Source organism: Electrona antarctica (genome assembly GCF_951216825.1).
Source record: "Electrona antarctica genome assembly, chromosome: 24".
Classification (NCBI taxonomy): Eukaryota; Metazoa; Chordata; class Actinopteri; order Myctophiformes; family Myctophidae; genus Electrona; species Electrona antarctica.
Window position 1 is genome coordinate 197,247 of NC_136803.1, and position 17,517 is coordinate 214,763.

The 17,517-nt window shown below is 47.1% G+C and overlaps 1 protein-coding gene and 1 long non-coding RNA gene across 2 annotated transcripts in view; both read left to right on the forward strand.

Annotated features, from left to right (window-relative positions):
- LOC306917514 (ATP-dependent RNA helicase DDX3X-like) overlaps positions 1-11,307 on the forward strand; it is a 31,857-nt gene extending 20,550 nt beyond the window's left edge. The window contains 5 exon segments of the mRNA XM_079495788.1: positions 7,061-7,242; positions 8,346-8,463; positions 9,142-9,295; positions 9,451-9,575; positions 11,088-11,307. Coding sequence (XP_079351914.1) covers positions 7,061-7,242; positions 8,346-8,463; positions 9,142-9,295; positions 9,451-9,575; positions 11,088-11,167 — 659 coding nt within the window. The 3' untranslated portion in view covers positions 11,168-11,307.
- Positions 11,308-11,319: 12 nt separating this feature from the next.
- LOC306917515 lies at positions 11,320-13,401 on the forward strand. The gene is made up of 2 exons (XR_013789201.1): positions 11,320-11,974; positions 12,035-13,401. It is a non-coding gene; the product is annotated as an uncharacterized lncRNA (long non-coding RNA).
- The last annotated feature ends 4,116 nt before the right edge of the window (positions 13,402-17,517 follow it).

Consider the following 17,517-nt stretch of genomic DNA (forward strand, 5'->3'; position numbering starts at 1 on the left):
GATACCTGCCAACCAGCGCTGTCCGGGGAAAATAAATTACGCTTTTAAAGTGACGGTACACATATTAACCAGTTAACAGTTTCTGCAATATTATTTTCCAAAAGTAAAAATGTTAATTTCCTTCCGTCTGTTAGAAAAGTACTGTATTTGAAGGCCCCTGTAGTCAAATATACTGGTTCTGTTCAGAATGTATTGTCTCCCGTCTTTCCACAAAACAATATAAAATGCTCGATAGTGGGCTCGATAAGAACCCGGCTCGATGAGCCTGATCCATAAGGTGCTCGTTATCAATAAACATTAACGTGCTCCATCCCTACTTGTTCTTTTTGATGAATTGTGCAGCACTAGGTGAAAGCATTCCTTTTCGGGTTCATGATCCGGTCTGGAGCGGATGATATCATTACATCATGTTGTAGTCATTGTTTTGTAGTCATCAGGATGATATCGTTACGTCATGTTGTAGTCATTGTTTTGTAGTCATCAGGATGATATCGTTACGTCATGTTGTAGTCATTGTTTTGTAGTCATCAGGATGATATCGCTACGTCATGTTGTAGTCATTGTTTTGTAGTCATCAGGATGATATCGCTACGTCATGTTGTAGTCATTGTTTTGTAGTCATCAGGATGATATCGTTACGTCATGTTGTAGTCATCAGGATGATATCGTTACGTCATGTTGTAGTCATTGTTTTGTAGTCATCAGGATGATATCGTTACGTCATGTTGTAGTCATTGTTTTGTAGTCATCAGGATGATATCGCTACGTCATGTTGTAGTCATTGTTTTGTAGTCATCAGTCATCCAGGAACTTCCCTCAAACCGGAAGAATAACAATAAAAGCTCTCGTATAGCCTGCAGCTTTTATTGAGAAAAATCGGTTTGAGGGAAAAGAAAGTTCCGGATGACTACAAAACCATGACTACAAAACCATGAATACAAAACAATGACTACAAAACCATGACTACAAAACCATGACTACAAAACAATGACTACAAAACAATGACTACAAAACAATGACAGGGGGCACGGTGGCACAGTTGGTAGTGCTGTCGCCTCACAGCTAGAAGGTCCTGGGTTCGATTCCCGCTCGGGACACTGTGGGCGCTGGCGGCGTGTTTCCTCCTCCTGTGTCATCAGTGCCCATACCCGAGGCTGGGTTGGCAAAAGGGCCTTTCTGTGTGGAGTTTGCACGTTCTCCCTGTGTCCCCTAGGGTAGGTACCCTCACATGTTCTCCCCGTGTCCCCTAGGGTAGGTACCCTCACATGTTCTCCCCGTGTCCCCTAGGGTAGGTACCCTCACATGTTCTCCCCGTGTCCCCTAGGGTAGGTCCCCTCACATGTTCTCCCCGTGTCCCCTAGGGTAGGTACCCTCACATGTTCTCCCCGTGTCCCCTAGGGTAGGTACCCTCACATGTTCTCCCCGTGTCCCCTAGGGTAGGTACCCTCACATGTTCTCCCTGTGTCCCCTAGGGTAGATACCCTCACATGTTCTCCCCGTGTCCCCTAGGGTAGGTACCCTCACATGTTCTCCCCGTGTCCCCTAGGGTAGGTACCCTCACATGTTCTCCCCGTGTCCCCTAGGGTAGGTACCCTCACATGTTCTCCCCGTGTCCCCTAGGGTAGGTACCCTCACATGTTCTCCCCGTGTCCCCTAGGGTAGGTACCCTCACATGTTCTCCCTGTGTCCCCTAGGGTAGGTACCCTCACATGTTCTCCCTGTGTCCCCTAGGGTAGGTACCCTCACATGTTCTCCCCGTGTCCCCTAGGGTAGGTACCCTCACATGTTCTCCCCGTGTCCCCTAGGGTAGGTACCCTCACATGTTCTCCCCGTGTCCCCTAGGGTAGGTACCCTCACATGTTCTCCCTGTGTCCCCTAGGGTAGGTACCCTCACATGTTCTCCCTGTGTCCCCTAGGGTAGGTACCCTTACATGTTCTCCCTGTGTCCCCTAGGGTAGGTACCCTCACATGTTCTCCCTGTGTCCCCTAGGGTAGGTACCCTCACATGTTCTCCCCGTGTCCCCTAGGGTAGGTACCCTCACATGTTCTCCCTGTGTCCCCTAGGGTAGGTACCCTCACATGTTCTCCCCGTGTCCCCTAGGGTAGGTACCCTCACATGTTCTCCCTGTGTCCCCTAGGGTAGGTACCCTCACATGTTATCCCCGTGTCCCCTAGGGTAGGTACCCTCACATGTTCTCCCCGTTCCCCTAGGGTAGGTACCCTCACATGTTCTCCCCGTGTCCCCTAGGGTAGGAGCAACTTGGACACTCAGGCATGAAGGAAGCATGAGTTCAAGTCCGTTGCTCTCCCCATGTCCCCCATATATGGGGACTAGGTTGGTGGAGGGTGTGTAGAGCCCAGGATCACATTAGATAATTGACACGGGTTAAAAATGGGTTACAAAATCGTGGGATAAAACTTATATATAAAAAAAAAACGACTACAACATGACGTAACGATAACATCCTGATGACTACAAAACCATGACTACAACATGACGTGGCGATATCATCCGCTCCCGACCGGATCACACGGCAATTTAGTAACGCAGACCAGGCTTTCCTCCGAGGTGGAACGCCTGGTGACGGCCAGGTTAACCCATTTTGACCTGAGATCACATTCTAAAAATGTCTTCTACATCCTGACAGTTTTCTGAAAAAGCTATGTTTCTATGTCAGTCGTTCTTTGATTTTTCAAAAGAATAGCAGACCTACAAGCTCATAGCACGTCACCGAGTGGCGCGCTACGAGCTTGTAGATCTGCTTATTTTTCAATAGCTAAAGCATAACATGATGCTTAAAACACCAAAAGGGGTTCCCGCCCAGAATGGGTTTTAACCCATTTAGGCCTGACCTCGAAAAAAAAAAAAAAAACGTTCGCTCTGAAAGAATATATATCCAAAGGTTTGTGCCGCATTTTTACGATTTTTCAAAAATAGCAGGCCTACAAGCTCGTAGCGCGCCACTCGGTGGCGCGCTACGAGCTCGTAGATCTGCTTATTTTTCAATAGCTAAAGCATGACATAATGCTTAAAACACCAACAGGGGTTCCCGCCCAGAATGGGTTTTAAGTGGGCGTGTCAGGGTTAGGGTGTGGTTTGTGTCCCACATGGTGTTTGTTGACACGTGGTTCTCTCGTTCGGTGTGGTTTTTATCTAAAGTGATCCCCAGCGAGGTTCAGGACAATGCAGGAGACACCATAGAGAAACCCGGTAAGCTCTTTGAAAACTCTGACAACCTTTCTGTCATTATTATTATTACACACCCTTTTGTTTTTGTTTTTTCCTATTTATTATTATAATTTTTTTTATTATATCATTTTTTTGTCGTTTTTCAGTATATATATATTTTTGCCTGCTTCCTTTTCTTAATGTGTAGTGGCTTGTTCTGACTCCGCCGCCTGTCATATTATCATTTTTTAGCGTCATACATTTTGATATGTCTCATTATTATGTTTTTGCCTCAGTTGGACATATATTTCGATAGACTTTTCTTTCTTGGTTTGGTAGTTGAGGTGTGTGTGTGTGTGTGTGTGTGTGTGTGTGTGTGTGCGTGTGCAAGAGCACACTCATGTGTGTGTGTTCCATCGTGCGTGTTGTGATCGTCTTCACAGATTTCAAATAAACAGCAGATCTACAATGACAACAATATCTTGTCATTCGTCTGTAGTTGCTGAACGTCACTGCATTCTAAACGTGCTCTGTTCTGGTCAAAACATAAATTAATGGAATGCCTTCTGACTGCATTTGCATTTCGCCGATGCAGAGGCACTCTGCGAGAGGCGCCCATCTGCTTTTCGTCGTAAAGGGTTAGTGGCTGAGTGGTCGTTGTTGATAGATAAATCACAGACATGGTGACCACATTGACCACTCAGCCAAACATTACCCCACTTATTACACTACTTAAAGCTGCTATAAGCAATAATATGTCAACGTTTTAATGGACTTTTTAATGTATTTCTTTTTTGTATTCACACAGCCAGCAATGGGTAAAACGCTCCCACAAAAAGATTAGTCTCTGTGACACATCTAGGGGCCGCAATCTGCATTCAAAGATTTTCCTAGAAGCTTTGTCATTGATCGATTTGCCTGATCGGTTAGTCATTACGGCCGGGGTTTTTTTTTCCGACCAATGACAAAGCTTCTAGGAACATCTTTGAATGCAGATTGCGGCCCCTAGATGTGTCACAGAGACTGAATTATTTTTGGGAACGTTCTACCCATTGCTGGCTGTCTGAATACCACAAAAAACTAAACCATTAAAATGTGGACATATTATTGCTTATAGCAGCTTTAATACATGAATTAATAAATTGACCCAAAACACAACACAACGAGGTATTTCCTTGCTTGAGGTAAGGAAAGTATTCCATTAGTGTCGCTCTGGTGTGTGTGTGTGTGTGTGTGTGTGTGTGTGTGTGTGTGTGTGTGTGTGTGTGTGTGTGTGTGTGTGTGTGTGTGTGTGTGTGTGTGTGTGTGTGTGTGTGTGTGTGTGTGTGTGTGTGTGTGTGTGTGTGTGTGTGTGTGTGTGTGTGTGTGTGTGTGTGTGTGTGTGTCATAATGGAAACAGCAGTAAATCAAGCGGGGTGCAGCAGCTGCTGCGAGGGTTTGATTAGGCATCGGTTCTATTATAGAGCGGAGCGGTCTGTTATAGAGTGGTCTGTTATAGAGTGGTCTGTTATAGAGTGGTCTGTTATAGAGCGGTCTGTTATAGAGCGGAGCGGTCTGTTATAGAGCGGTCTGTTATAGAGCGGCGCGGTCTGTTATAGAGCAGTCTGTTATAGAGCGGAGCGGTCTGTTATAGAGCGGTCTGTTATAGAGCGGAGCGGTCTGTTATAGAGCGGTCTGTTATAGAGAGGTCTGTTATAGAGAGGACTGTTATAGAGTAGAGCGGTCTGTTATATAGCGGTCTGTTATAGAGTAGAGCGGTCTGTTATAGAGCGGAGCGGTCTGTTATAGAGCGGAGCGGTCTGTTATAGAGCGGTCTGTTATAGAGCGGTCTGTTATAGAGCGGCGCGGTCTGTTATAGAGCAGTCTGTTATAGAGCGGAGCGGTCTGTTATAGAGCGGTCTGTTATAGAGCGGAGCGGTCTGTTATAGAGCGGTCTGTTATAGAGCGGAGCGGTCTGTTATAGAGAGGTCTGTTATAGAGGACTGTTATAGAGTAGAGCGGTCTGTTATATAGCGGTCTGTTATAGAGCGGAGCGGTCTGTTATAGAGCGGTCTGTTATAGTGCGGCGCGGTCTGTTATAGAGCGGTCTGTTATAGAGCGGCGCGGTCTGTTATAGAGCGGAGCGGTCTGTTATAGATCAGTCTGTTATAGTGCGGAGCGGTCTGTTATAGAGCGGTCTGTTATAGAGCGATCTGTTATAGAGCGGTCTGTTATAGAGCGGTCTGTTATAGAGCGATCTGTTATAGAGCGGAGCGGTCTGTTATAGAGCGGTCTGTTATAGAGCGGAGCGGTCTGTTATAGTGCGGAGCGGTCTGTTATAGAGCGGAGCGGTCTGTTATAGAGCGGAGCGGTCTGTTATAGAGCGGTCTGTTATAGAGCGGTCTGTTATAGAGCGGTCTGTTATAGAGCGGTCTGTTATAGAGCGGAGCGGTCTGTTATAGAGAGGTCTGTTATAGAGTAGAGCGGTCTGTTATATAGCGGTCTGTTATAGAGCGGCGCGGTCTGTTATAGAGCGGTCTGTTATAGAGCGGAGCGGTCTGTTATAGAGCGGTCTGTTATAGAGCGGAGCGGTCTGTTATAGAGTAGAGCCGTCTGTTATATAGCGGTCTGTTATAGAGTAGAGCGGTCTGTTATATAGCGGTCTGTTATAGAGCGGAGCGGTCTGTTATAGAGCGGTCTGTTATAGAGCGGTCTGTTATAGAGCGGCGCGGTCTGTTATAGAGCAGTCTGTTATAGAGCGGAGCCGTCTGTTATAGAGTGGTCTGTTATAGAGCGGAGCGGTCTGTTATAGAGCGGTCTGTTATAGAGAGGTCTGTTATAGAGAGGACTGTTATAGACTAGAGCGGTCTGTTATAGAGCGGAGCGGTCTGTTATAGAGTGGTCTGTTATAGAGCGGCGCGGTCTGTTATAGAGCGGTCTGTTATAGAGCGGAGCGGTCTGTTATAGATCAGTCTGTTATAGAGCAGAGCGGTCTGTTATAGAGCAGTCTGTTATAGAGCAGAGCGGTCTGTTATAGAGCGGTCTGTTATAGAGCGGAGCGGTCTGTTATAGTGCGGAGCGGTCTGTTATAGAGCGGTCTGTTATAGAGCGGTCTGTTATAGAGCGGAGCGGTCTGTTATAGAGCGGAGCGGTCTGTTATAGAGCGGAGTGGTCTGTTAGAGCGGAGTAGTCTGTTATAGAGCGGTCTGTTGTAGAGCGGTCTGTTGTAGAGCGGTCTGTTGTAGAGCGGTCTGTTATAGAGCAGAGCGGTCTGTTATAGAGCGGAGTGGTCTGTTATAGAGCGGAGTGGTCTGTTATAGAGCGGAGTGGTCTGTTATAGAGCGGTCTGTTGTAGAGCGGTCTGTTGTAGAGCGGTCTGTTGTAGAGCGGTCTGTTATAGAGCAGAGCGGTCTGTTATAGAGCAGAGCGGTCTGTTATAGAGCGGAGCGGTCTGTTATCCAGAAATAACACACCGCTGAATTCATCCATTGACCAGAGGAACGGGGGGAGGGGGAGGGGGAGGGGGTGAACTGGCGAGTTAAGATAAGCCAGGGACCCCCCCCATAAGAGAAGATTTTTTCGGCTCTAGCAGTGATTGTGAACCTGTTCACAATCACAATCACTTCCTAATTTCAAGGACCCCCAGGTTTGACATGCATTAGGCTCAATGGCATGACTCATGGCTCGAGCAAGCGGAAGTTTAGCCTAGCCTAGCCTAGCCTAGCCTAGCCCCGGACCTCAAATTTGAGGTCCGGGCTATGACGCACGTGGTGTCATGAACGTTCGTCCACCTCCATGAAAGTGCTGCAGTTCCACTTTTCGCCAGTAGGTAGTGGCAGCTTCAACGTTGGATAGCCTTACTGGGGGCTTGTTTTAGAGTCGAGTCTCACTTCCCTCTGGCGCCCCCTACAGGCAAGGACTCTCTGACGCTGGTGTTCGTGGAGACAAAGAAGGGCGCGGACGCCCTGGAGGACTTCCTGTACCGCGAGGGCTACGCCTGCACCTCCATCCACGGGGACCGCTCGCAGCGCGACCGCGAGGAGGCGCTCAGCCAGTTCAGGTCGGGACGATGTCCCATCCTGGTGGCCACCGCGGTCAGTACGCCTGTTATACTGTCTGTCTGTTATACTGCCTGTATATAGATAGTTAGGTTGTTAAAGGGTAAGACCACTTTTTTAGAGGTTTGGGTTGTTTTCTTACCTTTTTATGGGCAAACTATTCCATTCCATGAGTTATTTCGCTCCGTTGTGTTGTTAGCAATTTAAAAAATTAAATTAGTCGCTCATTGACTTCCATTGTAATGGGGAAACAGCTCTCAAAGTCACTCATTGGCACATGAACCAACGCAACACAAGCTGATTCTGACAGTTTATGACATCAGGAAAACTCGGTAGAATGCGGTAGACTGTGTGATAGACTGGAGCAGTACTACGGCATTCCCAACTCTTGTGTTGACGTCTTGCGAGGTTTCGTTTGTAAACAGAAGTCTCCACACTGTTTGAGATTCACCCAGCTGCAGCCTCGCATATGAGCAGTTCCAGACACAGACACTTTACACACTTCTTCTAAAGTGTCTTCTAAAGTGTCTCCCTCAAACACGTCCATTGTGTATGTTTTTAGTGACAAGCGGATGAGATCAAATCCTTTTGTTTACATCCCCGTCATTTCCAATAAGGAAGTGGTGTACAGTTTTGGTCCAATCAGATCGTTTTTTACAGCAGTGATTCGGTCGGCGTAGGCATACCTACCGGATCTTCTTTCTACACAAATTAGTCAAAACAAGACAAAGTTGACATTTTTTATTAAAAATAAAACCGCATGAGTTTTCCTGATGTCATAAACTGTCAGAATCAGATTTGTTGCGTTGGTTCATGTGCCAATGAGTGACTTTGAGAGCTGTTTCCCCGTTACAATGGAAGTCAATGAGCGACTATTTTTATTTCTTAAATTGCTAATAAACAACACAACGGAGCGAAATAACTCATGGGATGGAATAGTTTGACCATAATAAGGTAAGAAAACAACCCAAACCTCTAAAAAAGTGGTCTTACCCTTTAAGCTTACGTATGATTCATGATAACAATATTACCATGTATTTTTGTTCCTGCTTACTGTAAATCGCTCTGGATTAAGAGCGTCTGATAAATGACTACATTGTAAATTCTCTCCCTCTTCTCTGTGTCTTTGTCTCCCCCAGGTGGCAGCCCGTGGTCTGGACATCTCCAACGTGAAACACGTGATAAACTTCGACCTGCCCAGCGACATCGAGGAGTACGTCCACCGCATCGGACGCACGGGGCGCGTGGGGAACCTGGGTGAGGTCATTTACCCATCCTAGCGGTGATGTCATTCACCCATCCTATAACAACCAGGAGCGGTGATGTCATTCTCCCATCCTATAACAACCAGGAGCGGTGATGTCATTCGCCCATCCTATAACAACCAGGAGCGGTGATGTCATTCGCCCATCCTATAACAACCAGGAGCGGTGATGTCATTCACCCATCCTATAACAACCAGGAGCGGTGATGTCATTCACCCATCCTATAACAACCAGGAGCGGTGATGTCATTCACCCATCCTATAACAACCAGGAGCGGTGATGTCATTCACCCATAGAGCGGGTGTTGGCTTGTTGATCTACAAGCTCATAGCGCGCCACTCGGTGGCGCGCTATGAGCTTGTAGATCTGCTATTTTTCAATAGCTAAAGTGTAACTTAATGCTAACACAAAGGGGTTCCTGCCCAAAATGGGTTAAAAAACGTTCGCTGTGAAAGAATATATATATTTTCAAAAAATTGCGCCACAATTTCACGATTTTTTTTTTTTTAGTGCAATGTGTATTCCTGCCTGCCTGGGTCTGTCCGAGCACGGAAATAGCGTCACGGTAACACTTGTCATTTCTCGTGTGTGTGTGTGTGTGTGTGCGTGTGCGTGTGCGTGTGCGTGTGCGTGTGTGTGTGTGTGTGCGTGTGCGTGTGTGCGTGCTCAGGTCTGGCCACGTCGTTCTTCAACGATAAGAACGGGAACATCACTAAAGACCTTCTGGACATCTTGGTGGAGGCCAAGCAGGAGGTTCCCTCATGGCTGGAGAGCCTGGCCTACGAACACCAGCACAAGACTACCAGTAGAGGGCGCTCTAAGAGGTGGAGAGAGACACACACACACACACACTAGGGCATTCACTTCTAGTCATTTTTACTAGTTGACTAGTTGCCTAGTTTACTAGTCGACTTGTTTAACTACCTTTTATGTAAAACATGTGTGTCTGTGTGGTTTTAACATGGTTTTCTCTCCTCAGGTTCTCGGGCGGCTTCGGAGCGCGGGACTACCGCCAGAACACCACCGGAGGCGGGGGAGGAGGCTTCGGCGGCCGCGGGGGGCGGGGCCAGGCGGGGCACGGCGGGAACCGCGGCTTCGTAGGAGGTAAGGGTCCGTCCGCTACGCCCGTTCACTGTCCTACCGTCTGGAACTAATGGCCTGTCCTACTTCCTGGAACTAATGGCCTGTTTGTATGTGGTTCTGTCCTACCTTCTGGAACTAATGGCCCGTTTGTATGTGGTTCTGTCCTACCGTCTGGAACTAATGGCCTGTTTGTATGTGGTTCTGACCTACTTCCTGGAACTAATGGCCTGTTTGTATGTGGTTCTGTCCTACCGTCTGGAACTAATGGCCTGTTTGTATGTGGTTCTGACCTACTAACTGGAACTAATGGCCTGTCCTACTTCCTGGAACTAATGGCCTGTTTGTATGTGGTTCTGTCCTACCGTCTGGAACTAATGGCCTGTTTGTATGTGGTTCTGTCCTACTTCCTGGAACTAATGGCCTGTTTGTATGTGGTTCTGTCCTACTTCCTGGAACTAATGGCCTGTTTGTATGTGGTTCTGTCCTACTTCCTGGAACTAATGGCCTGTTTGTATGTGGTTCTGTCCTACTTCCTGGAACTAATGGCCTGTTTGTATGTGGTTCTGTCCTACTTCCTGGAACTAATGGCCTGTTTGTATGTGGTTCTGTCCTACCGTCTGGAACTAATGGCCTGTTTGTAATTGTATGTGGTTCTGTCCTACTTCCTGGAACTAATGGCCTGTTTGTATGTGGTTCTGTCCTACTTCCTGGAACTAATGGCCTGTTTGTATGTGGTTCTGACCTACTTCCTGGAACTAATCAAGGACTGTCTAAGAAGGACGAGACGCGAAGACCGTACGGGCGACGCCATGTTGCTTATGGAAGGAAAGAAACATGCGCAATGGGCTATATGCAGCCAACACTTCCGCGTTCAGCTTCCTTGGTCTCAACTGCGCATGTTTCTTTCCTTCCAAAGCAACATGGCGTCGCCCGTACGGTCTTCGCGTCTCGTCCTTCTTAGACTGTCCTTGGAACTAATGGCCTGTTTGGCCATTAGTATGTGGTTCTGTCCTACTTCCTGGAACTAATGGCCTGTTTGTATGTGGTTCTGTCCTACTGCCTGGAACTAATGGCCTGTTTGTACGTGGTTCTGTCCTACTGTCTGGAACTAATGGCCGGTTTGTATGTGGTTCTGTCCTGTCTGGAACTAATGGCCTGTTTGTATGTGGTTCTGTCCTACTTCCTGGAACTAATGGCCTGTTTGTATGTGGTTCTGTCCTGTCTGGAACTAATGGCCTGTTTGTATGTGGTTCTGTCCTGTCTGGAACTAATGGCCTGTTTGTATGTGGTTCTGTCCTACTTCCTGAAACTAATGGCCTGTTTGTATGTGGTTCTGTCCTACTTCCTGGAACTAATGGCCTGTTTGTATGTGGTTCTGTCCTACTTCCTGGAACTAATGGCCTGTTTGTATGTGGTTCTGTCCTACTGTCTGGAACTAATGGCCTAAGTGTTCCCGCCCAGAATGGGTTAACTTCCCCCTAATAACTAACTCCTCCTCCCTAATAACTAACTCCTCCTCCCTCTCGTCCGCAGGTGGCTTCGGTAACTTCTACAGCGGCGACGGCTACGGAGGAAACTACACCCACTCCCAGGTGGACTGGTGGGGCAACTAACTAGTCTTCCCCCCCCACCCCACCCCCACTCTTGCCCCCTTTTCCTCACCTCACATACCTCCCCCCCCACCCCCCCCCCACCCTCTTTTCTACACCCGTCCCTCCATCCATCCCTCACTCCCCAGTCTGTCTTCACCAGCCGGTCACCCACCCCCCACCCCCTTCCCCCCCCCCCCCCCCCCCCCCCCCCCCCCCCCCGTAGAGTCCTTGTTACTACGAGCTAGAGGCGCGCCCCTTTTGTCCAGTTTTCACTTTCTTTCCGTGAAGACACGCTAACGATCATCACTAGCTCATCATTTAGTTTTTATTTGACTTTACTCCGTAGAGGGAAGAACGCAAAACGAAGGACACATTTATATAATATAATAATTATTCCCAACGATGAAACATCCAACAATAATAATAATAATGAACCGACTGAATGAAAACCATCCAGGCGTTTTTGCACGCTGCGTGATTTTTATTTTTTATTTTTTTTCGTAGCGCATCGTCGAGCGATGGACGGGGGTGGGCGTTTTAAGATGATCCTTCGGCTAGCCCCCCCCCCCCCCCCCCCTCCCCTCCCCCCACCCGTGTAACTTTGACGCTTTTTTAACGGAAAGAATCTCGTAGCTGCTCGAACTGACGAGACAGACAGACCGACAGACAGACAAACACCTGAACCCCCTCTGTAGTTCTGAGGCTGTGGTTCTTTCGCCGACAGACAGACAGACAGGCAGACAGACAGTCACGCAGGCCCACAGACAGACAGGCCACCAGACAGACAGACAGGCCACCAGACAGACAGGCAGACAGACAGTCACGCAGGCCGACGGACAGGCCACCAGACAGACAGACAGACAGGCAGACAGACAGACAGTCACGCAGGCCGACAGACAGGCCACCAGACAGACAGACAGACAGACAGTTGAGCAGCTAGAAGCGAGCCCTGGGCAGACAGATGTGGCGTTCTTTCTGAACGCATCGCCTCTCGCGGTTTGTTTTTTTCCTCTTTTCTTTTTGCTGAGATGCTCTTGGGTTTTTTTCTCTGACCAGTTTTTACTTTTTAAACCAACCTCAGACGTTGTAGTTGTCACTCGTGAATCAAGGTTTGTTTCGTTTTGTTATGCTTCCCACCCCTCCCCCCCTCACATCCCCCACCCCCACCCCACACCCCCCATCCCCACACCCCCCTCCCCCACTTGTTGAAAAATGTATATTATTGGATTATTCTATGAGTTCGTCCAGGCCTGAAACAGATGTTTAACTATTTGAGCGAAGGGTCTCGAGAGAGAGAAGGAGTTTCCCCCGATCCTTTCATTACAGTGGTCTCTGTTTTGTTTTTGTTTTTAGTTCAAGGACCCCGGCCCCCCCGGCCCCCCCCTCCCCATAGAGAACTCTTAAGTGTTCATTTGGAACCCTGGGGGTGTGGGGGGGGGTCCCTGGATAAACCCCCTCCCTCTTTGGGAACCACTGTTCTTATCGTAATGTTTCACAAAAAAAGCCAGAGAGTGTTGGTTCAGCCGAGGGGTAACAGGGGCGTTGTGTCCCCCCCTAGTGGCCACAAAGATCAGGGGAACAGGGGCGTTGTGTCCCCCCCTAGTGGCCACAGCGATCAGGGGAACAGGGGCGTCGTTTTGTCGTCGTCCCCCCCCCTCCTCCCCCAGTAGGCCACAACGATCAGGGGAACAAGGGCGTTGTGTCCCCCCCTAGTGGCCACAACGATCAGGGGAACAGGGGCGTCGTTTTGTCGTCGTCGTCCCCTCCTCCCCCAGTAGGCCACAACGATCAGGGGAACAGGGGGGTTGTGTCCCCCCCTAGTGGCCACAACGATCAGGGGAACAGGGGCGTTGTCCCCCCCCCCTAGTGGCCACAACGATCAGGGGAACAGGGGCGTTGTTTTGTGTGTGTGTGTGTGTGTCGTCGTCCCCCCAGTTGGCCACAACGATAGCAAACGTAGACTCTTAGGACTTGTTGCTGTTCTTTAAGTTCACCGCTCTTGCAAATAAATGACTGCATTTTCCTTATTATTTTTTTAAAACGAAAAAAAAACAAAACAAAATGGAGGATCATTTGTTTGTTTATGTACTGTGTGTGCCTTTTGGAAAATTAGTACGTTTCTTCTTCTTCTGAACTTGTTTTATTTTTTATTTCCCCTTTTGTTTTTTGTTCTTATTGTCATTTATAACTGGCCGGAAAAAAAAGAAATATACTTGGCCATAAATCTGACAAATAAAAGATGTTATTTAATGTCCTATTTGGGTTTTTAAACATTTTTCTTTAGTTAAAACAATTTGTTTGGAAGGAAGGAAGAAAAAAATCAAACTAGGCTTGAACTAAATCAAACCTTGGCAAAAAAAAAAAAAAAAAACTAGAATTAAAAAAACTAGTGCGATGACGACGCGACTCGACGCGACCTCTCCTTCGTCTTTTACCGGAGTTCAACTTTTTTGTCACAGGGTTTTTTGACGAGCCGTTTCCCCCAAAAGCATCACCACCCGCTGTTACTGTGTGGCAGTGGTCCTCAACCTGGGACCCCCCAAAATAATTACATTTGAACCGGGGGACCCCCCACCACCCTGGGGACCCCCCACCACCACCATGAGAAGCACTTGGAATTAAGTGTACGAGTTAAATTGAAGTATTTCATTTAGTTAAAAAAATAAGTGAAAAAGTGAAAACAGCAGATCTACAAGCTCACAACGCCTCGCAATGCGAGGCGTTGTGAGCTTGTAGATCTGCTGTTTTCTCTTATATTATTTGACAATTTGACCCAATGTTTCACCATGCAGTTTTTACAGTATAGTTTGTTGATTACTTTTGATGCTGTGATGGATTTTGTCTTTTCTTTCTTTATTTTTTTGAGGTTTTTTCCCCCCCCCCCCCCCCCAAAATAATGTGTGGGGACCCCCCTGGGGGTCCAGACCCACAGGTTGAGAACCCCTGCTGTACGGGGGTGTACTCTCCACCCAGACTGTGTCTCGACTGGGAGTTGAACCGACCACTTGGTAAAGAGCAAATCGTTGCCCCGTCAATGGAAGTTTAAAAAAAAAAAGTAGTAAACCTTTGCTTTGTTGCGTCGTGGACCGACCGGCCCTTTCTCGTCATAGTGGTGACGTCGTTGCTGTCGGTCAGAATCCTCCTCTCATCTCTTTCATTTAAATTGAATGAATGTTGTGCTTGATCAAACTACAGTGTCTCACACAGGCTTCAACAGTAGCAGCTCAAAGTGCGTCAAACCTTGACGCGCTTTTTTTTTGTTTGTTTTTCTTTTCATTTAATTTTTTTTTTTTTTTTTTTAATTCTGAAAAGTTAACAGTTTGGGACACGCAGGGCTTTCCGTCCGACAGCAGCGAGTAGCGACATGCTTTTGGGAACCGAAGCCTCGTTCATGGACCGATTTCGTCGCTGTGTGTTCGACACCCGTCTCGACGCTGGGTTTAACCAGAGCTCTGTTCGACACCCGACTCGACGCTGGGTTTAACCAGAGCTCTGTTCGACACCCGACTCGCTGTGTTGGACAGCGACTTCTCCCTCTGAAAGTCTGACTTCAGATCAGCAGAGTCGGCGATTTGAAAGGGTTTGGAAAAGTATGGCCGTCTCGGTGTCAGTTCAATTTAACCATTTGATTAAACCAAAATGAATTGCCATTTTGTACAAATCTCAGTGTTTGACGCTGCAATCCATAAAACCTTCATGTCATGCCCCACACACTCACACACATACACGCACGCAGTCGCGCACACACAAGGATTGCAGCTTTGAATGGACACATATATAGGATGTCTGAAGCAGGAGGATTGTCACTGAAAAACCACAACTTTCCAAACTCTTCCAAAACGGGACGCGCTGCGTTTGTCTGCGCTTTGTGGCACGCTTCTGGGGAAAACCGGCTCCCGTTTTTACGCCCATGTTTTTTAAACGGGAGAGAGAGATTCAACGATGGGACGTTTTCGACAACCCCTTGTCTGCCAAAAAAAAATCATCTTTCAAGGAGGATTCAAACATGGAGACAAAAACAAAAAATAAAAAGACGAAACATTAAAAGAGAGTTCAAATAAAATTCTTGCTCACTCTATCCTGGATTGTTAATATGAAGAGTCTTCTCTAAAATAAGCCATTCCAGTTCCGTTTCTTTTTTCTTAAGTCTGGGATGAAACGTCGAGCCTGGGCCATGGGTTCTCAACCCGTGGGTCGCGACCCCTCGGGCGGGGTCGCCAAATTATTTTGAGGGGTCCCCAAATTATTTAAAAAAATTATTATTTTCTTTTTTTAAATCGTTTTTTTTTTAATGAATGGCTGGAAAATGGAAATTAAGAGTTTACATGGTACATGCATAAACCTTCCTTTAATGATTATATCTGGTTTCAGTATTCATTTATGATTTGTATTTGGGGGTGGGGAGGGGCTGGGGACCCCCGGAAATGGCCGAAACATTTCTTGTCCCCAGCCAAAAGCGTTGAGAATCCCTGATGTAAAGTACCCTCCAGTACATGGGCTCCCAGAAATGTCCGGCTTTCATCCCTAGCTTGAGATTCAAGCCCCAGCGCTCATTTGGACTCTATAGTGGTTGAAGGTTCAATTTCCTCTCAAATGTAAATAAAGTAAACTCCAGCGCAGTGCGGAGAAATGCACTGTTGTTGCTGCCAGATGCATGGCGGGAAAAACAAAACAACCAAACATGTATTTATTTATTAATGGGTTTTCATCCGGTGGGGGGAGGGGGGGGGGGGGGGGGGTTGATTTACACTTAATTTAGGTGAACCACTTTGTTGTCATGGAAATTGAGCCGTTTAAGATTGTAGTTGTGATAAAAATAAAATGCGAAGAAGCGAAGAATCTCATGAAGTATAAATAGATGGGACTCAAAACGAGCCACTTAACCACATACCGGGTTGAGGTGAGGTCGTTTTCTTTTTTGCCTTCGGTCCGCGTAGTTCCCGCCGTAAGCGGTGAAGCTCAGTTTGGGCAATTTGTACGCTGGCGCTAACGCTGGCGCGCTAACGCTGGCGTCAAATTGCCCGCTGTCTTTAAAGAGTCACAGTGGCATGAAAAGTAGAAACATGTGCAAAGTGTTGTTGTTTTTTGGTCAAGGATTTCAAAGGATTCCGCCAAGCGAAAAAAGTAAATTTAAGCCTCTTTAATTTAGTTTAGTATCTTTATTTTATTCTCTCTCTCTCTCTCTCTCTGTAAAGCGACATTTGAATCGTGCATGTCGCTGTCCTGGTCAGGTCCAAGTTGAACCGTATATCTTATAAAACACAAGCCTATTCCCCTCTTAGGCTTTGAGGACAAGTTAGATCGAGAGGTCTGGGGAGTAAACTGCAGTCTTATAGCATGTGTGCAACGTTAAAGTGCGCCCGGGGGGGGGGGGGGGGGTGGGGAGGGGGGTCGCGGGTCATGTTGGAATTTTCAAACCGCATCTGGGCACAAACTATCCTTTTTTTTCCCCCTTTTGTTTTGTATTTTGTGTGATATTTGCTAGCATGTTCGGTGGAGATGCTCGACGCCGACTCTCGGTGTGATTGGACGAGACACTGAGATGTTTTTCCTTCTCTTTTTTTTATAAAAGTAAAACTACTATGAACTGCAGCGCCCCCCCCCCCTGAGGCATGGCTGCACATTTTTCTAACCCCTCAAGCAGCTGAAATTCAGAAGTCGTAGTAGCGCAGGTTGACAATCAGGTGACATGGCAACCGATGGGTCGGAGAAACAAAAAAGCATTGTCGTGGACGCTGTAGCATTTCTTTTTAGCCCGTTCATTCAGGACGTCGGGAACCCCCTTTTGGTGTTTTTAAGCATTATGTTATAGACTTTGTGGTTACGTCGTCATAACGCGACGGCCTCGTCCACGACAAAATCTGCTATTTCTTTTTAATTATTAAAAAAACGGCGAATTAAACAAAATAAAATAAAATAGCGCGTTTAGCGCATTACGCAGGGGGCAGTCCAACTGTTCAGCCAGCGCCTGCTGGGTGACGTGTGGGATATTTCCTCGTCAACACACTTGAAATCGATGCCGTTGCGTTGACGAAGCAAACGCGCGCCCCGGGACATATTGTGGTGTTTTTGTGAGTCTGTGGCCTAGTCTCTAAACTGAATGACAGCGTTTCCCAACATCTCGGGAGACATAAATTGGCATTTATGGAACAAATCTAAAGCTTTATTGTAAATCCATAGGTATCTGTAGCCGTTCAAATAGGAGCAACGCTCTTGTTTTCCAGTAAGGCTAAAACTGTATTATAGCAAACTATAATTATTTATTTTACAATAGCTGCAAGACCATTTTTAAAATGTCAGTGTATCCCTTAAAAAAAACAAAGGCTATACATTTTATATGACTTTGACGCGGTTTGGCCTTGATTTTTGTA